Raw genomic sequence first — 25,856 nt, forward strand, 5'->3', positions numbered from 1 at the left:
CTGAGGCATTAATAATGATTGAATAGCCGCTTCTCAGTAACCACCGTTGCACGCCTTTACTCGGAACTTATGCCGTTTTAATGCAACCGTTTGTGAACTGGACCCTTTGCACTAACCCATGAATTCCAACCGTCACTTGATCCTTCGCTATAAAACTCCCTTCAATTCCATTCTTTGGCTAAATACTTTAACCAATTCGAGTCATTCTGAATTATCAAAATTTTCCCAGAATCTTTTAGAGCCCTTAGACATTTTCAGACCCTTCTGATTCCAACTTTTCTTCCCATCTTCTTCTCAAAGGTACCCAAAGCTGCATGAATCCAATTTTCCTTTGAGACTGGTGAAAGGATTTCCACCATGCCTCACCTTTTCCATGGCTTTCATCGTCTTCGGGCAGGTCTTTATACTGGGTTTTCCTTCAAAGAGGGAGAAGTGCATCCCTTGGAACCTGCATGAACTTTTCACGTCTCAATTGTTGTTGGAGATAACATGTCTAAGGAAAAATCAGTTATTATAATATCTTCAAAAAAGCGCACTACTCCCCGTTTCCGTTTCAGGACCTCTATGGCATTGAGGAGTAACCGAGCAGCCTTAATCACACTGTCAAATTCCACTTGTGCTAATATTCACAAGCCCAGACTTCTCCATAGCTTCTGATTTCTTGATCATTTCAGCATCATAGGTGTATGCTTCGGGATCAACTACCACAACTTTATTGGCCAGACAACTTGGTCGGGTTTACGGGCGAAGGCGCAGAAGATTCAAAGGAGTTGAGATAGCAAATGGAAGTTGGATATGCTGAAAACATATTTAGCCAATAGCAACAATCTTTTAGGAGGAGTCGGGCAAAATGTAGACCCACTTCTTTAGGATAACTGCCTTAGTTAGGGATGTAAAACCATTGAACTAAATCTGATGTAACTTCCAGCATTTGCTGAAATGAACATGATTTCTTTTAAATCACTTTGTCTTGCATTTTCTTGAGATCTATATATGATAAGCACGAAACTTCCTTTAGATTTCTAGCGATGCTTGTACTTCTTCTTCTATGTAATAATCCTTAACATCCCACAAGGTTGGGTGATATTTCTTCAAGAATTTAACATTGATCGGATGCTTTTGTAAGCCCCCATCCATATCTACTAAGTAATATCCACCCTTGCCCAATACATGGTTAACCATGAAATGACTTTCCTAAGTCGGGCTTTATTTTCCGAAGCCTTTGATTTGAGCTCCTAAAGGGAGAATTGCCTTCCATACTAATTCTCCTTCTTTAAAGTTCTTCAACTTCACCTTTTTGTTGTATGCTCGGGCAAGAGCTCTCTTTCCTTCTTCAATTTTATCTAATGCTTTAATTCGGGCTATATCAAGGTCTTCAATTCCTTGACACATAGCCTGAAGGTATTCTTCACTTTGTAGCCCAAATTGATTTTGAATTCTGACCGAACTCACATTAATTTCCATGGAGATCACAACATCTTGCCTAAAAGTTAGAGCATGAGGAGTAGTTCCAGTTGTTGCCCTTTTAGAAGTACTATATGCCCACAAAGTATTTCCCAACTTCTTATGCCATTTCTCTAGATTCTCGACTACCATTCTTTTAATAATGTTTACCAAGATCTTGTTGTTGGCTTCTGCTTGACCATTTGACTGGGGGTAATAAGGACTAGACTGAACCATCTTTATCTTGAACTTACTGGCAAACTCTTCTACTTCTTTTGAAATAAAAGATGGCCCGTGGTCTGTGACAATTGTCTCGAGCACCCTAAATCTATGTAAGATCTTGGTTTCAATGAATTTCTTGATTGTAGTTGAAGTGATAGTCTTTACTGCTGACGCTTCTACCCACTTGGTGAAGTAATCCGTTGCCACGATTATAAACGTGTGTCCTTTGCTAGAAGATGGGTGAATTTGCTCGATGAAGTCCATTGCCCATCATCTGAAGGGCCAAGGCTTGACTATGGGGTTTAAGGGCACTGAGGGCACATGTTGGAGAGGTCCATGTCTTTGGCATTTTTCACACCCTCGGGCATAAGCTGTGAAATCTTTCTCTATTTCAGGCCAGAAATAACCGTATCTCCTAAGTAGCCACCTCATCCTGATTCATGCTTGATATGCTCCATAGATCCCTTCATGTAGTTTAGCCATTACTCTCATTGATTCTTCTTGGTCCAAGCATTTTAACATTAGTCTATTTGGGGTATTTCTTAGTAGATTTCTCCCCATAAAACGTACTTAATTGTTTGTTGTTTATTCTTCTTACTTGTGAGGAATGATGGATCTTTTAAATATCGAAGAACATATGTCCTCCAATCTTCAATCTCTACATCCTCAGTCATCACACCTAGGCTGAATCCCCTTTCTAGGATAGAAGGGAGTTTTCTTCTCTAAACCTCTATGTTTCCTTCAAACTTCCTTTCCTTGATATGTACTCCATAGGCCAATTGTGCCATCTCATTGGCAATTACGTTTAATTCTCTAGGGATGTAGCTGGCTGATATTTCAATGCCCCAATAACTTAACAATTGAGCGGCCACTATGTAATAACCAGCCATGGTGATGTGTTTACACTTGTACTCTCCGTTCAACTGATTGATCACCAATTTTGAATCACCAAATACCTCAACTTTAGCTGCCCTTAACTCTATTAAGATCTCTAGGCCAATTATCAATGCCTCATATTTTGCCCGATTATTGGTAGTTTTATGATAATCTAGGAGGAGTGAATAACAATGATGAGTTCCTTTAGGATCGATAATGGCAATCCCCGCTTCCGTAGTATTTTGGGTACAAGATCCATCAAAATATAGCCTCCATGGAGTAATCCAAAGGCTGGATATCCTCTTTACTTCCTGTTGAATCCATTTTTATCACGTTAATGATGTGGATATGGCAAGGCAACATGTAATGCCTTAGCTTGCAAGCAGTAAAGTACAAAGCCAAAAATAATTTTTCCCCTAGAGGATATCTTGTCTTTACCTTAGTAAGGATTCTACTGAGGTAATATATGGCTTGTTCCTTTCCACTTTCATTGTTTTGGGCTAGCAAGCTTCCAATTGACCTACTGAGGCAGAGATATAAAGCTTCAATGACTTCCCTCTCTGAGGAGGCATGAGTACTGGTGGAGAGGCTAAGTAAGCCTTTATGCTGTCGAAAGCCTCTTGGTGTGGTGGGCCCTATCCAAACTCTTCTTTGTTTTTTAGTCTCAGCAGAGGAGTTAGCGGCTGAATCTTGCCCGCTAAATTAGCAATGAATCTCCTCAAGAAGTTGATTTTTCCCAGCAGTCTTTGTAGTTGTACCTTATTGGTGGGGGGATGTGACTCCATTATTGCCCAAGCTTTGTTATTGTCGACCTCCATTCCTCTTTGATGAATAAGGAATCCCAAGAAGTTGCCCGATCTTACCCCAAACGCACACTTCTTTGGATTCATTTTTAACTTATGGATCCTCATTCTTGTTAAGGCTTGCCTGAGGTCCATCAAATGCTGCTATTCAGTTTTGAATTTTACCACGATGTCATCAATATATACTTCCATGGTATGGCCGATTAAGTCATGCAAAATGGCGTTCATTACTCTTTGATAGGTTACACATGCATTTTTAAGCCCGAATGGCATTAACAAATATTCATATGCTCCGACATAACCTGGACATTTGAAAGTTGTTTTATGTATATCTTCTTTAGCCATTTTTATCTGATTGTATCCAACATTCCCATTTATAAAAGATAGAACTTTGTGTTTGGCAACTGCATTTATGGATAGGTCCGCCATGGGCATGGGGTACTCGTTTTTAGGCGTGGCTTCATTAATGTTTCTATAGTCAACACAACATCTAACTGCTTTAGTTATAGCTTTTAAAACAGGTACAATGTTGGCCAACCACTCAACATATTCGATAGGCCTAATAAATCCGGCCTTCACCAGTCTTTCGATCTCTTATTTGACCTTTTCTTCAATTTCTTTTGACATCCTTCGTGGTGCTTGCTTGACAGGTTTAAACCCCTCTTTAATAGGCATCCTATGTTCTACAGAGGTTGGATCTAAACCTGGCATCTCGATGTAATGCCAAGCAAAACAATCTTTAAATTCATGCAGAAGATCGACAATCCTTGCCCGATCCTTGGTTTCTAGTAAACCACTGATCTGTATAGGTCTTGGATCCTCCTTAGTTCCCAAATCAATGGTCTCCAAGGGGTCTTGCACTTCTGGGGTTGGTTTGTCCGATTCTGCACACAAGAACTCAACTAGTTCTGGATTCTTGAGTAAATCCCCTGGTCCATCTAAGTTATATATACACTCAGCCATTTGGATGGTTGTTTCTAACTCTTCCCCAAAAGATTCTTCTTCATTTACTTGGCTGCTTGAAGCCTCTCCGCTTCACTTTTCTTCTTCTTTGGTCGAGTTCTCTTTCACTTGTTTTTTCTCTCTCCCATATACCAGCAATCTTTTTATTAAAGACCTAACTGCAACCACTTAGTCCTTCATTTTTTGTTCTAACATTAATAGTGTTGGGGAGTTAGGATGATATAGGGCCGATCTCATTTTTCCCTTGTAAAAGATAACCCTTGCTTTAGAAGCTTTTAGGCCGTCACCTTAGTTGGGCGGCCGTTCTTATCAGCTCCTGAACATTGAAGAATCCTAACACTGGGGTGGTCGAAGTTGGCTTCCGCGATGTTAGCTATAGGGAGGAATGGCCGTGATTCGGCCTCCACCATTTCCCAGAACCCAGGTTCTGTTTATCATTCTTCATGGTAGACAACCACTTGTTGGTGTATGGTAGATGGCACAGAGAGACTCTGATGAATCCAATCTCTACCTAGTAAAGCCCCATAAGTGGAAGTATTATCTACAACAAAAAAGGCCAGCATGATTTGTTTCGAACCTAAATCAACCTCTAATGGCGGTATCCCATGAGTCTTGGCGGTATCCCATCTGTGGGGATAAGATCCTCATCACTTTTTCATATTCTCTTCATCTGCTTGTATGGCAGCACATTAATTGCGGCCCCTCCATCAATCAAGACCCTTTTGAAAGGTACTCTCTCCAAGTGAGCAGTTACATATATGGGCTTAAGATGGTTGGTCAGGGCCAAACTCGGGCAAACAAATACCATTTTGTTCGAGTATATTCTCTCAGGCTTCTTTCCTAATTGCTCGGGCAAGCTTGTCTGGTTGGGTTCTTCTTATCCTGCTTTTTCGACAGTAACATGCGCCATCATAGGTTATATTGCCAAGTAATCACCTTTCATCATGGGAGGCTGATTATGCTCAGATCAAAACATGGCTGATAAAACATATGTCATGTTTACGTGGAAGTTGCTGGGTCCAGGTAAATCTTTCCCCTTGCCTCTAATGTGGTTCATAAACTCATCCAACCAAGCATGTGCTTCTTCGGCAGCATTAACTTAGGCAACCCTTCTTCCTGGGTTATGCCAAAGATTGGCATCTATTCTGGAATCTCGCAGATGGTATTTACCAACAATGGTGTGGGCAACCCTCTCTCGGGTGAGATAGTTCCAAAGCAGATTGGTTCTGGGCTCCATCTTTGGGTAGGTATCATCACCTTATCTTTTTTAGCTATCCTAAAGATTCTGTATTTCCCAGGATGGGGGCTCGGCAACACATGGTCTCCTTCCCATTCGTTTTTGCTATTTGCCTTCTTCACCTCTTTCTTACTCCTCCAATGAGGTTGATTTTTTCCCTATGAGGTACATTTTCGAACTTTACATTCTCCGAGGTTTCTGAAGTAGTGGGAACTTTCAATGAGTTCATATAGGCCTTATGTTGCCTTTGGACTCTCCTAATCATAGAGGCTCCAATTTCTTTAATAAGCTTCCCATCCCTTCCAATTATGTACCATTTTTGCCTGAGTCAGGCAAGATCTTTGTGACCGGATTTATTGTCATTCCTTTCATTCTAACATTTCCTCCGGCATAACTTGGCTGGATGGCTTTACATCCACCCACTTTGGTATCTTGGCCTCCTCGTCTTCCACTTTTTCTGAAGCTTCATAGTTTTTGAATACTTCTGAAAAGTTTTTAGGCTGAGAGTCTCCTCCAAACCTTTGAAAGATATTCCTAGAGATTTCCCTCTTGGCTGCCTGCATGGTGCTCATGTGGTTTTCATGTTCTTCCTCCTTTCTTCTTTTGATCAATTCTTGATCAATGACGGCTACAGCTGCTGGTACCTCTAGTTCGTATTAGCCTATGGTTCTTTTAGTGACTGCTTTATTTCTGACCCGCATTGCCCCCTGCTATCTAATAACAAGGGGTCGGGCAACTCTAGTTCCTTGATTTTCTTCAACACTGGTTGATCAGCTCCGGATTCTTCCTTGCTCTTTTCTTTATTCCTCTTTTCCTCAAGCAAAGGAAACAAAGGAATAATTGTCTCCTCCACAGGGCTGGCTTCTCTCATTATTTCTCTAACATGGTCATTTTCAGGGGTAGAATATTCCAAGTCTAGCATTCTTTGCAGATTTCCTGTTAAAGAACAGAGTTTGCTTATTTCTTCTTTTGTTTCTAAAGAGTTTTTCTCCATGCTTTTCAAGATAGCTATCATGGTAGCCTGCAGGTCTTCATTTGTGACCCTTCATCCTGATTTCTCAAAAGGGGTCGAGCTTTCCGTCAAGCCATGTCCTTGCAAGTTTTCGAGGAGATTTGCCATGCTAGATCTTATTGTATACTAGGGTGGTTTCTGCTCTGTTTTCCTCCTAAAGGTTTATTTTTCCTTTCGTTTTCTCAACATACAAGATTTGTGATCCCACTGGGCATGCCAAAACTATGTTTGGGTAGGAAATCTTGCTGGGAGGTGTCCCTGGCTCGAGCACACAGCTCCCCGAGGAGTTGGCACTTTGGTTGATTGTCGGGCTCCGGCTTGTCGAGATGCTACAAGAGGAGGGCAAAGTCAGTTCTGAAAGGTGCCTTTGTGGGGCCTTAGGTGTAGACTTTGAGGCTCACAATCAAAACTAACTAAGTGCTTAAGTATGCCACTGCCATCTCAGTATGGCAGATGTAGAGCAAGTGTGTTTAAGTCGACTACTTGAGCCCCAAGTTATTTTGACTTCTTGTTATCAAAGAATTGTCGTAGATGGGTTAAGTCTACATTAAGTTCTTTTCTATGGCTTGAGATCAAGGACTTTTAGTTGGTTATCTTGTATGCTTAAAGGGTGGAGGTCCAGATTTGATCAAGTCATCAGTTAAATTCACATTTTGTCTTCTTATGACAGTAAAACCACTAAGTGAACCAAATATGAGAACTATGGGACTTTGGTTCATCAAAAGACTGGAAATGACTTAAATATATATTGGGGAATACATCATAACACCAGATCTATTAACGTAAAGATAAAACAAAGAGAGTCGGGCAAGGTTTAAACGTCTTGCGGTCTTTTCTCTTTGTAGTTATAGGGGGTTGAGTACTAAAGTAGGATGAGTGGTGAACAAGTTTACACAAGAGAATTGATACTACAACATTTAGAAAATGTAGCAGAGCTTTTACACTAGACAAAAGATGTATTTTTAAGGGGAGTCTAAGGCTAAAAGGGTACAGAATCTGGACAAATCACAGCTTTCTGGGTATTTGCTTGACTGAGAGGCAAGTTGTATGTTTGTTTGTTTGATTGGTTGAGTGTCCTTATCTCTGGGTCATCTTCCTCCTTTTATAAGTGAATTAACCTAAATGTACTGTTTCTGCCATTGCCTGAAAGCAACTGAAGGGTAGTGAGTCATCAGCATTTTTACATGTTCTGCCATTCAGAAAATGCTTTTGGGCCGAGAGTAGGTGGATTTTCATCGGTTGTCACTTCTTTTGTAAGCACCTAACCTTTGCATTAAATAGAGAGACGTCATATTATCTCGAGATGGGTATCTGGGCTTAACTCTGGGCCTTGGGCAAAATCTCCTTTATTGAGCTCTTTTTGGGCTTTCTTCCCTTAAAGTCCAAAGTTAAATATTAACCCAAACACCTCCACCAATCAGCTTCTTGGTGACTCGATTCTAAAAGACAACATTGTGAGAAGAAAAGGTGGCAAGGAAATTTAAAGAGTTTGTAATTCTCCCAACAGACAAAGGTTGGAACGAAAAGGAAAGAAGGTACAAGGTAGTAAACTCAACATTTTCAGAGAGCAAATTTATTTTCCCTCTATCTAATTTTTCAAAGTCATGCACTTTGAAGATTGATTTGTCATTTGGTTAGTGGAACTTGAATATATGATCTAAAAATCATGTGAAAGACTGATACTAAGAGTAGTTGAGAGAGCAGATATAATACCTGGAATGTCTTCTAATGATACACTATCTGAATCTGCCAAGAACCAAGAAAATGTGCCATGCAAAGCTGTTGGATTTCCACCAGTCATTTCCTCACACTCAGTGCTTCCATTTGTTTCTTCGGAGATATGCAGCAAATTCAGTGAACAAAGTAGTAGGATTTAAAGTGAAGTTTGCTAACCCATCAGTGGTAAAGCTTGATGCATGGTTTTCTTCGGGATTGTATGTATGAGAACCAGAATGAGGATAGATTTTTCAATGCATCTGAAACATGGATGGTACACTATGTGTCTCTATACAAGTGGTGAGATTCATGTTAAAAAATCAATAACATAAAAAATAAAATTTCCCACCACTTATATAATAATATGTGATGTACCACTTGTATTACAGGCACAAAGAAAAATTTCTCCAGAATGAGAACTCTTGTAATCTTTAAAAACCTTGTGTTCCTTGTCAAATTTTGGCTTCAGCTCAGGATGCAAGACCCAACATCGATCTTTTAAGCGTCCAACACCATTGCAGTAAAAGCACTTCAAGTCAGGCTTTTTTCCCTTATAAGCATTGTCTCTAGATGACTTGTAGTTGATTGCACTGTTAGATGGAGTCAAGTTTCCTCTTCAAACAGAAACTCTTCAGTTGGTTTACTCAGTCAACAACACTTATCAAATGAAGCTTTTGTTAAAATCATTTGAATTTTGAATATTTGTTTTATCAGAATTAGTTATAGTATTTGAACTTTGAAATGTAAGCTTGTAAATAGGGTTTTTAAAACCCTGATGTAATCTGAAAAGTGATTATAAAAAGGTTGCTCCCTACAACGTTGAGGGCATGCAATCACAATGAAAAACCTTGTGTAGCCTTATAGCTTCCCTGCGTGTTTTACCTTCCCTGCAATCCTAGTTTTATATGGTACATAGAGCCTTTTAAGTCCAACGACAAACGATCCATTTTTTTTCCCTGCCCATCATGTCTTCCTACAACAACAAAAACATCCCTAATTCCCAGCAAACCTCACCACCTGCAACTGCTTTAGTCAACATGTCTTCGTTCATGACTACCATTATCAACATCAAACTCAATAGGACTAACTACCAGTTTGTGGCGGTTTGAAACTGCCATTTTTTCTCAAGCTTCTCGGCCAATGATCTTCCATCTTCGACTACCCATACATCACCCACCACCAAGACACTCACTTGGGTTTGTCCTACAAAACCCAAACATCAGACCAGCCATTGAAGTGATTACGGCGAAGTGGCGACTATTTCGGCCACCCTTGGCTTCCACAGTGGTTTTCACTGATTTTCGTCCACATTCAAACTCCAGCAAAGTACGATTAGCTTGATCCATTCACAGGACAAGTAGGTAGTCTAACCCTAAGGTTAGGTGTAGCCACAAAATAAATGAAAAGTTCATATGCGGTTGAACTATTGGTTGGTTTTTAGTCATGTCTTGGGATCCGAGCATATAATGACATGTATTGTCGAACTTGATGTTAAATAATTATGGGAACGGTTTGAAGTGCGAAAGGTATTGAAAATTTCAAGGACGAAATTTCTATATGGGAGAGGATGTGAAATTGTGTCCCCGGGTTGCACTACTCAAATACTTCGTATTTTGTATTTACAAAAATTCAATTTAATTTTCATTAATTTTAGAGTTACAAAGTTCAACTTCTCGTAATTAGTTGTTAAAAATCCCTAGTGCCTTCGGGGTCACTATTAGTATTTTCGAATAGAGCTCAATTCCACGAACACGTAGGCGAAAATCGTGTGTGACGTAGATGTTATTGAAACGTTATTTGTTGTTGATTGTAAAACTGTGAGTTGTCTGGAACTCTATGTTTTCATGCTAGATAATGCCATGAGAGTTTTTGGAAGTCATTGCAAATAAAAGATTTTTAGAGCTTAACAAAATGATGAACTACGATTGGCTTGATCCCTTCATAGAGTATGTCAGCAGTCTAACCCTAAGGTTAGGTGCAGCAACAAAGTAAAACGAAAAGCTCCTACGATGTTAAACTATTGGTTTGTTTTTTGTCATATCTTGAGGTAGGAGCGTGACAACTTTAATAATATCTGAACTTAGGTATTAAGTTCTCTGATCTTTTCATTAAAGTGAGAACTATAAGTGAAAGAAAAAAGAAGAAAACTAAAAGAAGAAGTTGACAGCAAAGCAAAAGTAAAAAGTTAAAGCAAAAAAGCAAAAGTTGAAATTGGCTTCCAATATTTCTCAATAGAGCTGCAAAGCTGTGCCTAAATCTATTATTGCAACAGCAGTAACTGAGAACCTTTTCGTATTCTTGTATTATCGCAAAGCAGTGCCTAGACTCTTAACTAGTTCAGTGCCTCGGGTTCAAGCTTTGTCGCTAATTCAAAGTTTCAAATTTTCATTTTAATGGGCATGAATATTGCCTCATTGTGCTTGGGAAGAAGAAAGGTTTGTCTGATTTGTGTGGGAACTTGAAGAAAGACCTTTGCATGGTTTGAAGATTAAAGTGTACGCGTATTCATTTATACAATCTTTTCACTTTCAAATTTTACCAAATCCACGGTATCCACAATGGCACAATGGCACAATGTATGAAGCCATTGAGTAGTTGCTTTTTTTTTTTTTTTTTTTTTTTAATGAATTGGAAAAGAAAGAGATTGCACACCGAGTTTATTAGACTTAGTAGAGTACTACAGAGATGAAAAGACATATTTCGTCCAATGTGCAGGAAGCAAGTTGCATGTAGAGATTTTTCAATTTGTCCGGAACGCGAGGTGGTACACTACATGTCATTATACAATTAGAGGAAAGTTTTTTTTTTTTTTTTTTTTTTTCCCTTTTTTTTTCTTCTTTCAAGTGTATTATGACATGTAGCGTACCACCTTGTGTTCCGGACACATTGAAAAATCTCTACATTGAATTCCTTCTCTAATGACATTATATATAGGAAAGCCCCTCTTGAAGCAAAAGATAATTGTTTAGCCTTAACAGTTGTTTAATCAATTTCAATTTTATTGCCATGGCTTGTTATCTCTTCCAACAAAATGGTTAAATACTTTATCTGCTTTATGTTACCGGTTTTAGTCTAAACAATATGTGCTTGCATTAACACTATTTTTTGTTTCAGGGTTTTCGACATCATTTTCAGATTCACCTCCAACTCATTACGCTCTAAAAATCCGGTCGTTTTCAGTGCTAACCAAAACTTCAGCGGACGAATATGAGTCGGGAGAATTTGAAGCTGGAGGATACAAATGGTAAATCCCTCATTATATCATCTGCTAAAATTTGAGTTTAATATCATCTTCTGCAAACTTATGTTTCACTCTCACTATCTGACATTAGTTCTATGACATTTTCTTTTTTGTAATGCAATAATGTGTTTTGTATATCATGTGCTGTGCATGTAAACTAGTAAAAATAAAACGTTAGCCATACTGCATGTTTGTTCTCAGGAAACTAGTGCTCTACCCGAATGGAAACAAGAAGAAAAATGTCGAAGACCACATCTCTGTTTACTTGGAAATGGTTGGAGCTGATTCACTTCAGACTGGATATGAAGTATATGTTGATTTCAGGTTCTTTTTGTTGGATCAGAATAAAGGCATGTTTCTGGTTCTTCAAGGTACATATTACCTGCTTCAAAAGTTAATTCTCATCAAGTGTTCATATTCATAGACCTGAAATTTTTTGTTGTTTGAAAATTGCAATGCTCCCTGCTCATTTTCTGATCATTATTTTTTTACCTTGTGTATTCCATAGATGCCAATAAAAAGGAAAAATGTTTCCATGCGATGATGTGTTATTCGGGATTTGATAAGCTTATCACTCTTACATCATTTACTAATCCTTCCAACGGATATGTCATTGATGATAATTGTGTGATTGGAGCTGAGGTCTTTGTTTGTAAAGAAAGAAGAGCTGGCAAAGGAGAGTCAATCTCGAAGATCAAGGATGCTGTTAAGTGCAAGCATGTTTGGAAGGTTGAGAACTTTTCAAAGTTAGGTACTGAGTGCTGCAAATCAGAACCATTCACTGCTGGAGAACGGAAATGGTATCTCCGCTAGGCCCTTTATATTAATACCCTTAATAAGAGAACTTTAAATTTTTAACCCACTGTATAATCTCTTGTCACTCATCTTGTTTTACCTGCAATGACAAACGAAAGGATATGAACTTTGAGTTTCAAACTATATATGCTATTTTAACTACATAACTTTCGCACTAGATGTGGTGATCATTGTAAAACTAGATTTTTTTTTTTCCATTTTTTTTTTTTTGAAAACCTCAACTGTACGAGGAGAATTTTATTAATAACGAAAAAAAAAGTTACACCTAGTTAGGAGGGACATAAACCTAACCTCTCATAACAAAAATACTTGAAAAGAAGGGGATCACTGTAAAACTTGCTGAAATTTAGCTTCCCATGTAGGAGTTTGCTCTTTTAATTCAATCCCAAAGATGTGAGGTGAATTGGGTCCCATTCCAAGTAACGCGAGATATGTAATAAAAAGTCATCATATCCTTCCTAATGTTGCAGGAAGATAAGTCTCTATCCCAAGGGAAATAACCTTGGAAAGGGTACTCACATATCTCTTTACTTGGAATTGGATGATCCGAAAAAACTTGCTGGTTCCAAAGTATTTGCAGAGTTTTCCCTGCTCATTGTAGATCAAATGTATGCCAAACAAGAGGGCTTAAAAGGTAAAGATTGTCCTATTTCAGTGTTTAATTGTATGCATCCTTCATAACATCTGGGTGGATTATGTGTAGATAACATCTGGTTCAGTACCTCAACGCCCAATTGGGGCTGGCATAAGTCGATTTCGCTAGCCACTTTGAAGCAGGCAGGCAATGGGTTTTTGGTGAAGGATACTTGCATAGTGGAAGCAGAGGTCACTGTCCATGGAATTGTAACTGCACTGTAGGCGGCATGTCGTATGTTTTGGCTGTTGCTAAAAAGATGTTACGGTTGAAAGGAGTAAAGGTCTTGTCCACTGTCCATGATGTTGTAAAAGCACTCTCTAGATGTGGGTGTACCATAGTGCTAAAATCCTCGTTCACCAAATGACTTGTGATTGAAGGGTATTTTGATGTTTTTAATTAATTTTGGCTGAAGTTTGTGATTTTTGCGAATTGGAAGGCTGGTTTTCTTCTTTATAAGTATGTTATGCGTTAAACATATTGAACCATTGGCCGGTTATCTTCTTTATAAGTATGTTATGCACATTTTTGACATTTCACCTCGCTGTGTGAGGTCAGATAAGACTAATAAATGGGCAAACTTTATTCAGAGACGTGAGCTATTTGGTTTAGCAACAGCCAAAACATTCAGTTCAAAGTTCACGTAGCCCCTATATAACTCACTGTGTCCCGGCCGGTTCAAGGTTCAAAACCCTCCCTCCCTTTTAGTGTTAATTAAGGTAGAAGATCACTTATAATTAAAACAAAAATAAAACATGTCGAGTCGCTTAAGTAGCATCACAGTGTTTTGCATTACCAAAAAAAAAAAAAAAAAACTTGTTGACGTTGTGATATTCGGTAATAGAAAGTAACAATGATAAGATATTCAAATTACTTATGTCCTGTAACAACATTCCGATGTATTATTCTTTGGAGATCGTAAGTAACATGACAATGACCGTAACGATAATGATGATGTTGTCAATAATTGTGATACATCTCATTGTTTATTTGTTTTCTAACTGCTATGAGTATATTTAACCTTCTTATTTGACTGAACGAAAACGTTAACTTTGTTTTATATTAAGTTCTTTGTTAACTTTGGGATCTATTTAAGTTCTTTTGTAACAACTTTTTGCACAGCTCCATTCTTTAAACAAATTTTTTTATAGACGCCTCTCACGCATGAGGCGTCATCTTCTCCCTATGTAATCAAAATGATAAGAATTCTGTTTGTTTTTCAAATTTTCAAATAGGTAACAAGGGCAGTCCTCTTGAAGCAAAGGAAAACTGTTTTACTTCCATGGTTAGTCTTAATTTCGACCATGATGGCTGATGAGTCGATTTCATATTTTATATTTGACCCTATTCTTAGTATATTTAAGTAATTATTTTGGTGAAATTTTGATATTTTGAATTATATTTACAATGTAGGACATTCAACTTCATCTTGAGCAAAAAGTAATCAAACGGACGAATCTGGAGTAATTCCAAATGGAAGATGTCCGTGTATCTCTCAACTTGTTCGTATCAAAGTTTTAGATTTTTCTATCAACCAGTTTATTTATGGCGATGAAATAAAGGACCAGCGCACAATGATGTTAAAGTGATGTTTGGGGCATAATTGGGCTTTTTGGCGTCCATGATGATGTCTTTTGGGTTTAAGGCCTTCTGAAATTATGTTTGGGACATCTCAAACTTATTTTCTAGTCGTTTTGGGCCTATTTTGGAGCCTTAAGATTAAAAAACGTGGCTTATTTGTGGCTGGGTAGATTTCCCATATTTAATTAGGATTATGTTTCCTAGTTTCTCTAAAGTTATTATGTTTCCTAGTTTTTAGAAGACATTTTCTAGTAAGGATTTTAATTGTGTAGTAGTATAAATAAGGCTTTTTAACCATTAGGGTTTTGGGGAGAGGAGAAGGCATAAATTTTGGAGAACTTTGCTAGGCTTTGAGGATTTGTATTCTTCTTTCAATGTGTTTTCTATCCTTGTTTTTAATAATATTTTGTTTTATAATTATTCGTAACTAATTTTCTTAGGCCACGAGCCTTAGCAAGAATATGCAGTTTCTTTTCAATTTACTTATGATTCTATGCATGCAGGTTTGAATTATTAATCACTGTATTTAAACTATCTACTTGTCTTAATGCTTGATCATCATTAGAATATTTATAAAAGTAATTTGATGCAATTTTGGTCGAAGGTGGGTCCCTAAAATTGACGAAGGCTTCTTGTGGTTAATATGTGCAAGTTCACTTAGAATAAATACCACGTCTTAAGGGTTGCATGGTATTTCAGAGGGTTTTCACAAAACTTAATGAGTTAGGTATGTTTAGATTTGATCTGAATACCACTGACAGGTTGCATATTTGATATACGCTCTATGTTAGGGTCCAAGTAGGCATATATTAGGAAAAACCAACCCTTCAAAATATGCATGTGTAATTCATAAGTAATTGGAAGAACTATATAGGATTGTTAAGGTGACGGCAAAACCTAGTGCTTTTACAATTTAATTTTCAAAAATCGTTTTCTTTTAGTTTATTTTATTTTTCCGATTTACTTAAGTATTTCTATTAAATTCGTTTTTATTATTTTAAATCACAAAATCAACCTTTTTCTAAACTTTGTTTTAAATAATTAATTAAGATTTGGTTTGACATAAATTATTCATTCAACCCCCGTGGAGAACGACCTTGTTAGAGCTATACTACGATTACCTTGTGCTTGTGTAAGTATTTTAAGTGTTTTTATCCCTACTTTTGCAGGTGGTAAAAATTCTATCAATGGCAATTAACATACTTAGTTACTTCGTCTCTATATTTTGTGTTTTAGAGGCCAATGATGCATTCAGATTTAAGTACACTGTATCTATAGATGCTAATATATATGCTTGAATCACTATGCCTTCCTGTGTTTCCTCTATTTGGTTTCAGGGGTTTTGAGATTGTTTTCAAATTCACCTCCATATTATTACACTCTAAAAATTTAGTTGTTTGTCGTTGCTAACCAAACGTTCAGTGGATAGATATGAGTCGGGAGATTTCGAAGCTGGAGGATATGAATGGTAAGCCCCAATGATCATGTCCAAAGACATTGTTGTTTTCTTAATGGTTTTTTTGTTTTTTTGTTTTCTTAATGATGTAGTTTGGTGTGCAAATCATTAGTTACACATATAATATTTTTGGGAAAAGAAAAAAGGTTGAGAAAGAAGTTGGGATAAGCACCATTTTTCAGTGCTCTATATACATTAGCCTTATTACATATGTGTTTGATCACACGAAACTAGTGCCCTACCCGAATGGAAACAAGACGAGGAACGTGGCTGACCACATATCTCTCTTCTTGGGAATGCTGAAGTCGATTCACCTGAAACTGGTTGGGAAGTGTTTGTTAACTTCAGGTTATTTTTGCTTGAACAGAAAAAGGGGCTTCTACTTTGTTCTTCACGGTATTGTATCTTCAAATTTATCTCAATAAGTGTATGATTGAGGAGTTGATTTTTTTCATGTTCTCGGAGCGTGTTATTCCTTTTAATTTTTCTGAACCATTTTTCATGTTGCATTGATTAGATGCGAAAGAAAGGAAAAATGTTTTCACGGGATGATACCTTATTCAGTTTTTGATCGATTTATTCCTCTTAAACCTTTTATTAATGCTTCCAACGGAAATCTCATGGATGATACCTGTGTTTGGAGTGGACGTCTTTGTTTGTAAAGAAAGAAGAACAGGAAATGGAGAGTGTCATGTTTGGAAGGTTGAGAACTTCTCAAAGTCAGATGCTGAGAGCTACTACTCAAGAAGCATTCAGTGCTGAAGGCTTGAAGTGGTGTTCCAATGATAAAAGATTTCACTCTCGACAATTCAATTGCTATATCTTATCAAAATAGAGCTAAATCACCTTTTTAAATTTTTTCTTCAATGTGTTGATAATGGAGCTTAATCTCAAAAGGATATACTTTTTGAACTACACGATTTTTGCATTATTTTTAAAAGTGTTGGTAAATATCTTGTTAAATTTTTTCTCCAATGTGTAGAGAACCGTTGTTTTAAATTAAACTAGGATGTTCGTGTAATCTTGAAATGTACACTTATTCTTCATGTGATGGCTGTTGCAGGAAAGCTACTGCTCTATCCCTACTGCTCTATCCTAAGGGAAATCAGAAAGGAAAGGATACTCATATTTCTCTCTACTTGGAATTGGATGATCTGAAAGAACCTGTTAAAAGCCTCTCTGTTCTCCTACAAAAGTGCCTTGAGCCTTCATTCACAGAAATCTGTTAAAGCAATTAGAAGGTGAGTGTTATTTAGGTCCACTGAATAATTAGGCTCATTAAACCTTCTACATAGGTTCATTGACTCTTCTACATTAGGTTCATTGACTTTTCTACATTAGGTTCATTGTTTGAAAGAGTAAATGATGTGTGTTTGTAATTAATCCATGCATTTGTATTCACTTTATTTTAGGATGAATTGAAGTTGAGTTGATTTGAGGATGATTTAAAGTTGAGTTAAGTCAAATTTTACGTATTTCGAATGTTTGGGAATTTAATTTAATTTTTATTAATTTTAGAGTTACAAAGTTTGGTTTTTCGTAATTAGTTATTAAAAATCCGTAGACCTTTTAAGGTCACTCTAGTATTTTTGAATAGAGCTCGATGCCACGAATGCATAGGCAAAAATCGTGCGCGAATTAGAGTTATTGAAATGTTATTCGTAATTAATTGTGAGTTGTCCGGAAGTTGTCTAAAACTCTATGTTTTCCTAGTAGATGATGCCATAAGAATTTTTGGAAGTCCTTGCAAATACAAATTTTTTGAGATTAACAAAACGGTGAATTATAATTGGCTTAATCTCTTCACACGGTAAGTAGGCAATGTAACCCTTATGTTAGGTGCAGCCGCGAAACAAAATGAAAGGTTCTTAGGCTGTTGAACTATTGGTTTGTTTTTACTTATGTCTCGGGATTGGAGCATGACAACTTTCATTGTATCAAACCTTAATATTAAGTTCTCGTACCTTTTACGTTAGAATGACTATGTCTATGAGTGAAAGAAAAAAAGAGAAAAGCAAAAAGAAAAAGTTGACAGCAAAGCAAAAAGATAAAGTTAAAGCAAAAAGCAAAAAGCAAAAAGTTGAAGTTGGCTTCCAATATTTCTCAATGGACCTCCAAACCAGTGCCTAAATCTATAATCGCAACAGGAGTAACTGAGAACATTTTCGTATTCTTCCAGATTATAATTGGTTCAGTGCCTCGGGTTCAAGTTATGTTGCTAATTCAAAGTTTCAAAATTTCGTTTTAATGGGCATGAATATTGCCTCATTGTGCTTGGGAAGAAAGCTTTGCGTGCTTTGTGTGGGAATTTGAAGAAAGACCCTTGTATGGTTTGAAAATTAAAGTGTACGTGTCTTCCTTTATACAATGGATGAAGCTATTGAGTACAGTATAGAGAGACGAAATCCAAGGTATCCACAATGCATGAAGCTATTGAGTACAGTATAGAGAGATGAAAAGACATATCTCGTCCAATATGCAGCATGCTCCTTGCATGGAGAGATTTTTCAATGTGCCGGAACATGGGGTGGTACGTCATATGTCATTATACAATTGAAGAAATTTTTTTTTTTTCAAGTGTATAATGACATGTGGCATACCACCCTGTGTTTGGGGCACACTAAAAAAATCTCTTCATTGGATGCGTGTATGTCCTTCTCTAATGACATTATATATATAGGCAAGCTCCTCTTGAAGCAAAAGATAACTGTTTAACCTTAACAGTTTGTCAATCAATTTCAGTTTTATTGCCATGGCTTGTTATCCCTTTCAACAAAATGGTTAGATACTTTATCTGCTTTATATTACCGGTTTTCAGATTTCAGGATATTGTTGTATGCCATAGATGCCTGATATACACTTGCATCAACACTTTTCTGTTTCAGGGTTTTCGACATCATATTCAGATTCAGCTCCAACTCATTACTTTCTGAAAATCGGGTCATTTTCTTGGCTAACCAAAATTTCAGTGGACAAATATGAGTTGGGAGAATTTGAAGCTGGAGGATACAAATGGTAAATCCCTCATTATATCTTCTGCTGAAGTTTGAGTTTAATATCATCTTCTGCAAACTTACGTTTCACACTCGCTGTCTGACATTAGTTCTATGACATTTTTCCTTTTTTGTAACACAATAATGTGTTTCGTATATCATGTGCTGTGTAAGCTGGTAAAAAAATGTTAGCCATTCTGTATGTTTGCTCTCAGGAAACTAGTGCTCTACCCGAATGGAAACAAGAAGAAAAATGTGGAAGGCCACATCTCTGTTTACTTGGAAATGGTTGGAGCTGATTCACTTCAGACTGGATTCGAAGTATATGTTAATTTCAGGTTCTTTTTACTTGATCAGAATAAGGGAATGTTCCTGGTTCTTCAAGGTACATTATACCCACTTCAAAAGTTACGTCTCATTAAGTGAACATATTCATAGACCTGAAATTTTTCTTGTTTGCAATTTGCAATGGTCACTGCTCATTTTCTGATCTTTATTTTGAACCTTGCATATTCCATAGATGCCAATAAAAAGGAAAAGTGTTTCCATAGGGTGATGCGTTATTCGGGATTTGATAGGCTTATCACTCTTAAATCGTTTACTGATGCTTCCAATGGATATGTCATTGATGATTCCTGTGTGATTGGAGCTGAGGTCTTTGTTTGTAAAGAAAGAAGAGCTCGCAAAGGAGAGTTAATATCGATGGTCGACGTTGCTGTTATGTGCAAGCATGTTTGGAAGCTTGAGAACTTTTCAAATTTAGGTGCTGACCCCTACAAATCAGAACCATTCACTGCCAGAGAACGGAATTGGTATCTCTGCCAGGCCCTTTATATTAATACCCTTGATAAGAGAATGTTAAATTTGTTATCCACTGTATAATCTCTTAACACTCATCCTGTTTTACCTGCATGATAATCATCTTTATTAGCTAAAGTCAATTTCCCCCAACATAGCAAAAGGATATGATTTTTGAGTTTCAAACCATATATGCAATTTTAACTAAATTTTCGCACTAGATGTGGCCGATCACCGTAAAACTTGTTGAAATTTTGCTTCCAATGAGAGATGTAATGAAAAGCCATCATATTCTTCCCAATGTTGCAGGAAGATAGTGCTCTATCCTAAGGGACATAAGAAAGGAAAGGGTACTCATATTTCTCTTTTCTTGGAATTGGATGATCCGGAAAAACTTTCTGGTTCCAAAGTATTTGCAGAGTTTTCCATGCGCATTGTAGATCAAATGCATGCCAAACATGAGTGCTTAAAAGGTAAAGATTGTCCTATTTCAGTGTTTAATTGTATGCATCCTTCATAACACGAGGGTGTATTACGTGTAGCTAACAACTGGTTCAGTACCTCAACTCGGGATTTCGGTTGGCCTACGTTCCTTAAACTGGACACCTTCAGTCAGGCAGTTAATGGGTTTTTGGTGAAGGATGCTTGCACAGTGGAGGCCGATGTCACTATCCGTGGAACTGCAACAGCACTGTAGTCGGCATGTCGTATGTTTTAACTGTTCCTAAAAAGATGTTACGAATGAAAGGACAAAAGGCCTTGTCTGTCCTTGATATTGTAAAAGCACTGTCTAGATGTGGGTATACCATAGTGCTAAAATCCTTGTTCACCAAATGACTTGTGATTGAAGGGTATTTTGATGTTTTAAATTAATTTTAGCTGAAGTTTGTGATTTTCGCAAATTGAAAGGCCTTTTCTTTTAAAATCTGTAATGCGTTAAACATATCGAGCCATTAACATGCACATTTTTTAATATGTTACCTCATCATGTTATGTCATTTAAGACTAGTACTAACAAATAGACATTTGGCGGTGAAGTGACATGTGTTCAGTTGAGATGGTGCATCCCTTCAAAATGATGCGAGCTGAACACCTTGCTCGGCCTTGGTTATCCAACCCTGTCTCTTTGAGCGTGGTTCCGACCACCTTTACGTCCCATCCTAGGTCTTGGCCACTAACTGTGATCCCTGATGTGATCTGATTGACTTTTGGGTAGGCTTGTTCGTAGAGACTTGTGCCACTTAGTTGTCAGCCTGCCCACATGCCCCAAGCAGTCGAAAAGCTCTTTACATATCCTAGTTGAGCTGAACTTATAGGCGGTTGACTTTAGTGCTTGGGAGTATCTTCTCCTAAGCCCTTTGGACCTTGGGCTTCTCAATCTCCCTTGGGTTTTCTATGGCTTCTTTACCAGCCTACACCATTATGTGGGCCCAAAAGTGCCCAACATTAAGAGGTGTCTTTACAATTGCTGATGGACGGGGTTGGTCGGCGGAAAGGCAAGGAATTCCGCAGCCTATGAGCAAGTCGGGTTTGAGACCTCAAGAGTTCTTCCTCATCTAGCTTGCAGTTTTCGAGCATGACGTTTTTCAGACTGCAGCAGTTGGAGATGGAGTTAGCGAGCCAGCGAGAAGAAGTGCACTTGAGAGAAGAAGCTTGGGAAGAAGCAGCGCGCCATTGAGATGAGGAGCTTCGACATTACATTGCTAGTATAGCGCATGCAATGACAACTTTGGCACTTGCATCCCCGATCCTCCGACGATCTTCAGCTGCCATCCTACCAGCCACCCCACTAGTAGTAATTTAGGACATTTTACATACATTTGTATGAATATTCAGTTTAATATAATTAATTTTTTTTTTATATTTGTAGATTAATATAATTAATTAGTTAAATTACGAATTTTTTAAAAGAAGTTGAAACTTTTGCCTGACGAATACATTCGTTGAGCATGTATTTTTTTATTTAAATTAATTGGCTGACGACCAGTTCGTTGTGCCAAATATTTTGAATTTTTTTCATTTTCGGCAACCAACGAAATGATGTCTCCGGGCGTGTTATTTTTTCAACCCAAGTTGGTCAATGCACTTTACATGACGAAAATTAAATTTTTGTTGAGCGACGAGTTCTGTGCGACGAACTTGGCTCGACGAATGTCCGTTGGGTAAAAAATCTTGGATGACGAAATAGTGTTTGACCCTACGAAATCCTTTTGTCTGAAAAGGGTTTTGTTTGTAGTGTTTAGGGATGTAAAATAGGGGAAAAACTTTTGTAGGGCTTGGCTTGCCACTTGATTTCGTTGAGTGACACTACAATCCATTTAAAACTCACTGCTTGGCAAGTCTTAAATATAATCTTTTATCATTTTTTTATATTTAAAATTCTCATAATAATTTTTTCTACTAATTAATATATACCATGGATCAATCTAACGTTTCCTAATTTTTTTTTTTATTTCCCCATTTTTTTTTCCCCACATTTCCCTCCACTTTATGTTTTGCAGTAGGTCTTCACTCTGAGTTTTTATCAATAATAACCAAATTTGGCTCTTAAGTTAAAAAATGTCAGTTTTTATAAAAACTGTCAAATATAACAAAATGTTCACTTAAATAGACACAAACACCCGTATAATTTAACCTAATTACACCCTAAACCAAAACCCTTTTGATGTTCTGCCTTCAGACATGGAGTGGAAAACTGCAGACCCACATACCAACTGCACAGCAAACTTTTAAATTCAAAAGTCATTTTCGCGATTTACAAAACTACCATGGATACAATTTTATCAGGTGATGTTTTGTCCACATTTCTTGAATTGTCTTCCACTTCTCTCTCTCTCTCTCTCTCTCTCTCTCTCTCTCTCTCTCTCAAAATTCCTACTTTTTTTTTTCCATTTGTAATTTTTTGATGGAAAATATACTCATAATCAAAATCATTGATTATCCTCTTATAAATCTGTATCTCAACATTTTCTTTGCAAAAAAAATCATCGATTCTCCTTTTATAAACTCAATTTTGAGCAAGCACCCATGAAGAACTTTTCATCTGATAAACAAATTCATATCGCTTTCCAAAAGATTATGGTTTTTCCTGAATGAAGTTGTCCCTTGTATAGTAGATAGAACAATGCCTTTGCATTCAATGACACAAGGACAGCAGGTTCTGCATTAGAACTTGTGAATTTCTCTTTTAGCATCTGAGGGTGTTTGGGTAAATTTATATGTGTTTTGCCATATTTGAAAGTTTTAATAAAATCAGACATTTATGAAATTAAGAGTCAAATTTTGGCTATTAATGATAAATACTCCTTCACACTCTCTCTCTCTCTCCCAATTTCGTATTTCGTATTCCCCTGTTTCAAAAAAATTCGCAGAGAAAATGAACATGGTTCTTTGTAGAAAATGGAACGAGCTTGAAAGGAGATGAAGCTACAGGTTATGCATTTTCTTCACACTGCAAAGTTTACAAATTACAAACTGAAAGTGAATGATTAAATTTTGTCATTTCTTCTTACTCTTGATGCCATTATAAAGTTTTAAACCTTACTTTTTTTTTTTTTTTTTTTTTTTTTTTTTTTAAACAGAAATTCAAATGACAGCCTATTCAACACACTGAGCATGATAAATTAGCAAAGCCATCTGCCAAAAAAAAAAAAAAAAAAAAAAAAAAAGGAAATCAGAATTAGCAAACCCTGTGTAGAATTACATCTGGAATATATAATCGAATGGCTAAGTCTATTTAGAATTTGCATGTTTTCACACCACCATCCCACAGACCTAAAAACAAGGTTCTCACTTCTGAAGCTGCTAAAACTTTTTATCTCATACAAAAGGCTGAAGAATAATAATATTAGGATAAGTGTAAAACATAATTTTGGGGTCTATTCATCTTTTTATGTATTTATTTTTCAAATTTGTATAGTGTCACATCCCGGCCCGGGGAGAATCACTTCCCGGGCCCGCTCCACCACCGTAGCACGATATTGTCCGCTTTGGGCTTACCATTCCCTCACGGTTTTGTTTTTGGGAACTCACAAGCAACTTCCCAGTGGGTCACTCATCATGGGATTGCTCTAGCCCTCTTCTAGCTTAACTTCGGAGTTCCTACGGAACCCGAAGCCAGTGAGCTCCCAAAAGGCCTCGTGCTAAGTAGGGATGAGAATATACATATAAGGATCACTCCCCTAGGCGATGTGGGATGTCACAATCCACCCCCCTTAGGGGCCCGACGTCCTCGTCGGCACACACGCGACCAGGGTTAGGCTCTGATACCAATTGTCACATCCCGGCCCGGGGCGGATCACTTCCCGGGCCCGCTCCACCACCGTAGCACGATATTGTCCGCTTTGGGCTTACCATTCCCTCACGGTTTTGTTTTTGGGAACTCACGAGCAACTTCCCAGTGGGTCACCCATCATGGGATTGCTCTAGCCCTCTTCTCGCTTAACTTCGGAGTTCCTACGGAACCCGAAGGCAGTGAGCTCCCAAAAGGTCTCGTGCTAAGTAGGGATGAGAATATACATATAAGGATCACTCCCCTGGGCGATGTGGGATGTCACATATAGGGCTCAAATAGTCATTCAGACAAGAGTATACAAGTTATTTAAATAATTTTTTCTATGGTATGTATTCAACAATATCTTGAGTGTCAATAACACAACAAAAAATGGGCACTTTAGATTGATCCATGGTATATATTAATTAGTAAGAAAAAATAATTATAAGAATTTTAAATATAAAAGAATGATAAAAAATCATATTTAAGACTTGTCACGTGGTGAGTTTTAAGTGAATTGTAGTGTTACTCAACAAAGTTTATCATTAAACTTCATTTAGAAATTTGATGGAGTGGTTGATAAGACTTGTCACGTGGCAAACAAATTCCACGCAAGTTTGTTTTCGTAAAATAGGGAAGCGGAGAGATTGTAAAATTAATATACCGGAGATCAATATTTCCTGAGCAATCAATTAACGGAGAGATTGTTTTCGTAAAATTAATATACCGGAGACTTGTCACGTGGATATGCTCCTTCACTGTCTCAATCAATTAACGAGTTAATATTTCCTGAGCAAAAACTAAGCAGCTTTTTATTTTTCAACTGCAAAACAAATCCAACACCGTTGTTTCTAACCTCTTCACATCATGGGTAGCCGTGGCTTTGACCAAGTTGCAGGTAAGATGCGTTGTGTTCAAAACTTGTACTGCTCTATTAGAATATTAGGGTGCGTTTGTCGTACTCGATTATCTCATACTGAATTAGCTTTAGGAGCAAAGTTGGATTGGTATAAACTAGATTAGACTGAACTAAAACCATTTTAGACTATGAAGCTGGACTAACAATAAATTATTATTATAATTATTATATTTTAATTTTTTTCTATTAAAAATATCAACATTAATATATGGAAAAAAAATGGCATCTTCTTCGCCTCTGTACCTTGGAAATTACAGAACTTTCAATAACAAATGCTTAACCCAAATTCCAGAGAAATAAGAAATCGTTCAATTTGGTATCCCATAAATCAGAAATCGTACAAATGCTTAACCTAAAATTTGATCAACCACTCCATTAACATAATCCAGAAATTATTCAATTTGATCAGAACTAATTGGCATCCCAGAAAACTCACAAAACCTGTCTCCCTTCACAGAGAAGAAGAACGCAAAGCACCCAACCCATAACCCAATCAACTTCTGCAAACCCTCCAAAGTTATAAACCTTTGTAAGGAAATCAAATCCCAAAAAAAATCAAATATTTCAAGCTCACTTGTGTATGCAGGACCAAAGTTTTGATTTGAAAACCTTAAATCGCCGAAGTTTTCTCGAAACGAAGCTCTAGGGTTCTCCGATTGAAGGTCGAATCTGAGGTCTCATTTGAGATTCTGGGTTCAGGGCGAGGAGATAGAGAAAGATTGGTGGTGGTTTGGACCGGCGATGTGATCTTGCCGGAGTTTGGTGAGTGTATGACATGATGCGGAGAAGAAAGCAGAGAAGGACACATGCGAAGAAGAAGAATGCAGCGAGAGTCTTAGCAGTCCTATGGTACACCGGGGGCCTCCCTAAGAC

The 25,856-nt window shown here is 37.4% G+C and overlaps 2 protein-coding genes and 1 long non-coding RNA gene across 5 annotated transcripts; all 3 read left to right on the forward strand.

The window, feature by feature from the left end:
- Positions 1 to 10,537: 10,537 nt before the first annotated feature.
- LOC137738149 (MATH domain and coiled-coil domain-containing protein At3g58340) lies at positions 10,538 to 13,451 on the forward strand. 2 transcript variants are annotated; one of them, XM_088682611.1, is made up of 6 exons: positions 10,538 to 10,767; positions 11,387 to 11,516; positions 11,715 to 11,884; positions 12,022 to 12,313; positions 12,800 to 12,963; positions 13,033 to 13,451. In XM_088682611.1, exons 3-6 carry the CDS (start codon positions 11,785 to 11,787, stop codon positions 13,185 to 13,187), a joined length of 711 nt encoding a protein of 236 aa, XP_088538737.1. In that variant the 5' UTR covers positions 10,538 to 10,767; positions 11,387 to 11,516; positions 11,715 to 11,784; the 3' UTR covers positions 13,188 to 13,451. The 2 variants fall into 2 exon arrangements, with proteins under 2 accessions (XP_088538737.1, XP_068333881.2); XM_068477780.2 differs by lacking the exon at positions 10,538 to 10,767 and adding an exon at positions 11,177 to 11,306.
- A 2,396-nt stretch (positions 13,452 to 15,847) lies between these two features.
- LOC148691955 (uncharacterized) lies at positions 15,848 to 17,450 on the forward strand. Its single transcript, XR_015954801.1, has 2 exons — positions 15,848 to 16,012; positions 17,064 to 17,450. It is a non-coding gene; the product is annotated as an uncharacterized LOC148691955 (long non-coding RNA).
- Positions 17,451 to 18,163: 713 nt separating this feature from the next.
- LOC137738152 (uncharacterized) lies at positions 18,164 to 20,716 on the forward strand. 2 transcript variants are annotated; one of them, XM_068477781.2, is made up of 6 exons: positions 18,164 to 18,780; positions 18,886 to 19,015; positions 19,209 to 19,378; positions 19,514 to 19,805; positions 20,101 to 20,264; positions 20,334 to 20,716. In XM_068477781.2, exons 1-6 carry the CDS (start codon positions 18,753 to 18,755, stop codon positions 20,486 to 20,488), a joined length of 939 nt encoding a protein of 312 aa, XP_068333882.2. In that variant the 5' UTR covers positions 18,164 to 18,752; the 3' UTR covers positions 20,489 to 20,716. The 2 variants fall into 2 exon arrangements, with proteins under 2 accessions (XP_068333882.2, XP_088538730.1); XM_088682604.1 differs by lacking the exon at positions 18,164 to 18,780 and having other exon boundaries at positions 18,815 to 19,015.
- Positions 20,717 to 25,856: the final 5,140 nt, after the last annotated feature.

The sequence above is a fragment of the Pyrus communis genome, chromosome 13, assembly GCF_041283825.1.
Source record: "Pyrus communis isolate YQ-2024b chromosome 13, ASM4128382v1, whole genome shotgun sequence".
Classification (NCBI taxonomy): Eukaryota; Viridiplantae; Streptophyta; class Magnoliopsida; order Rosales; family Rosaceae; genus Pyrus; species Pyrus communis.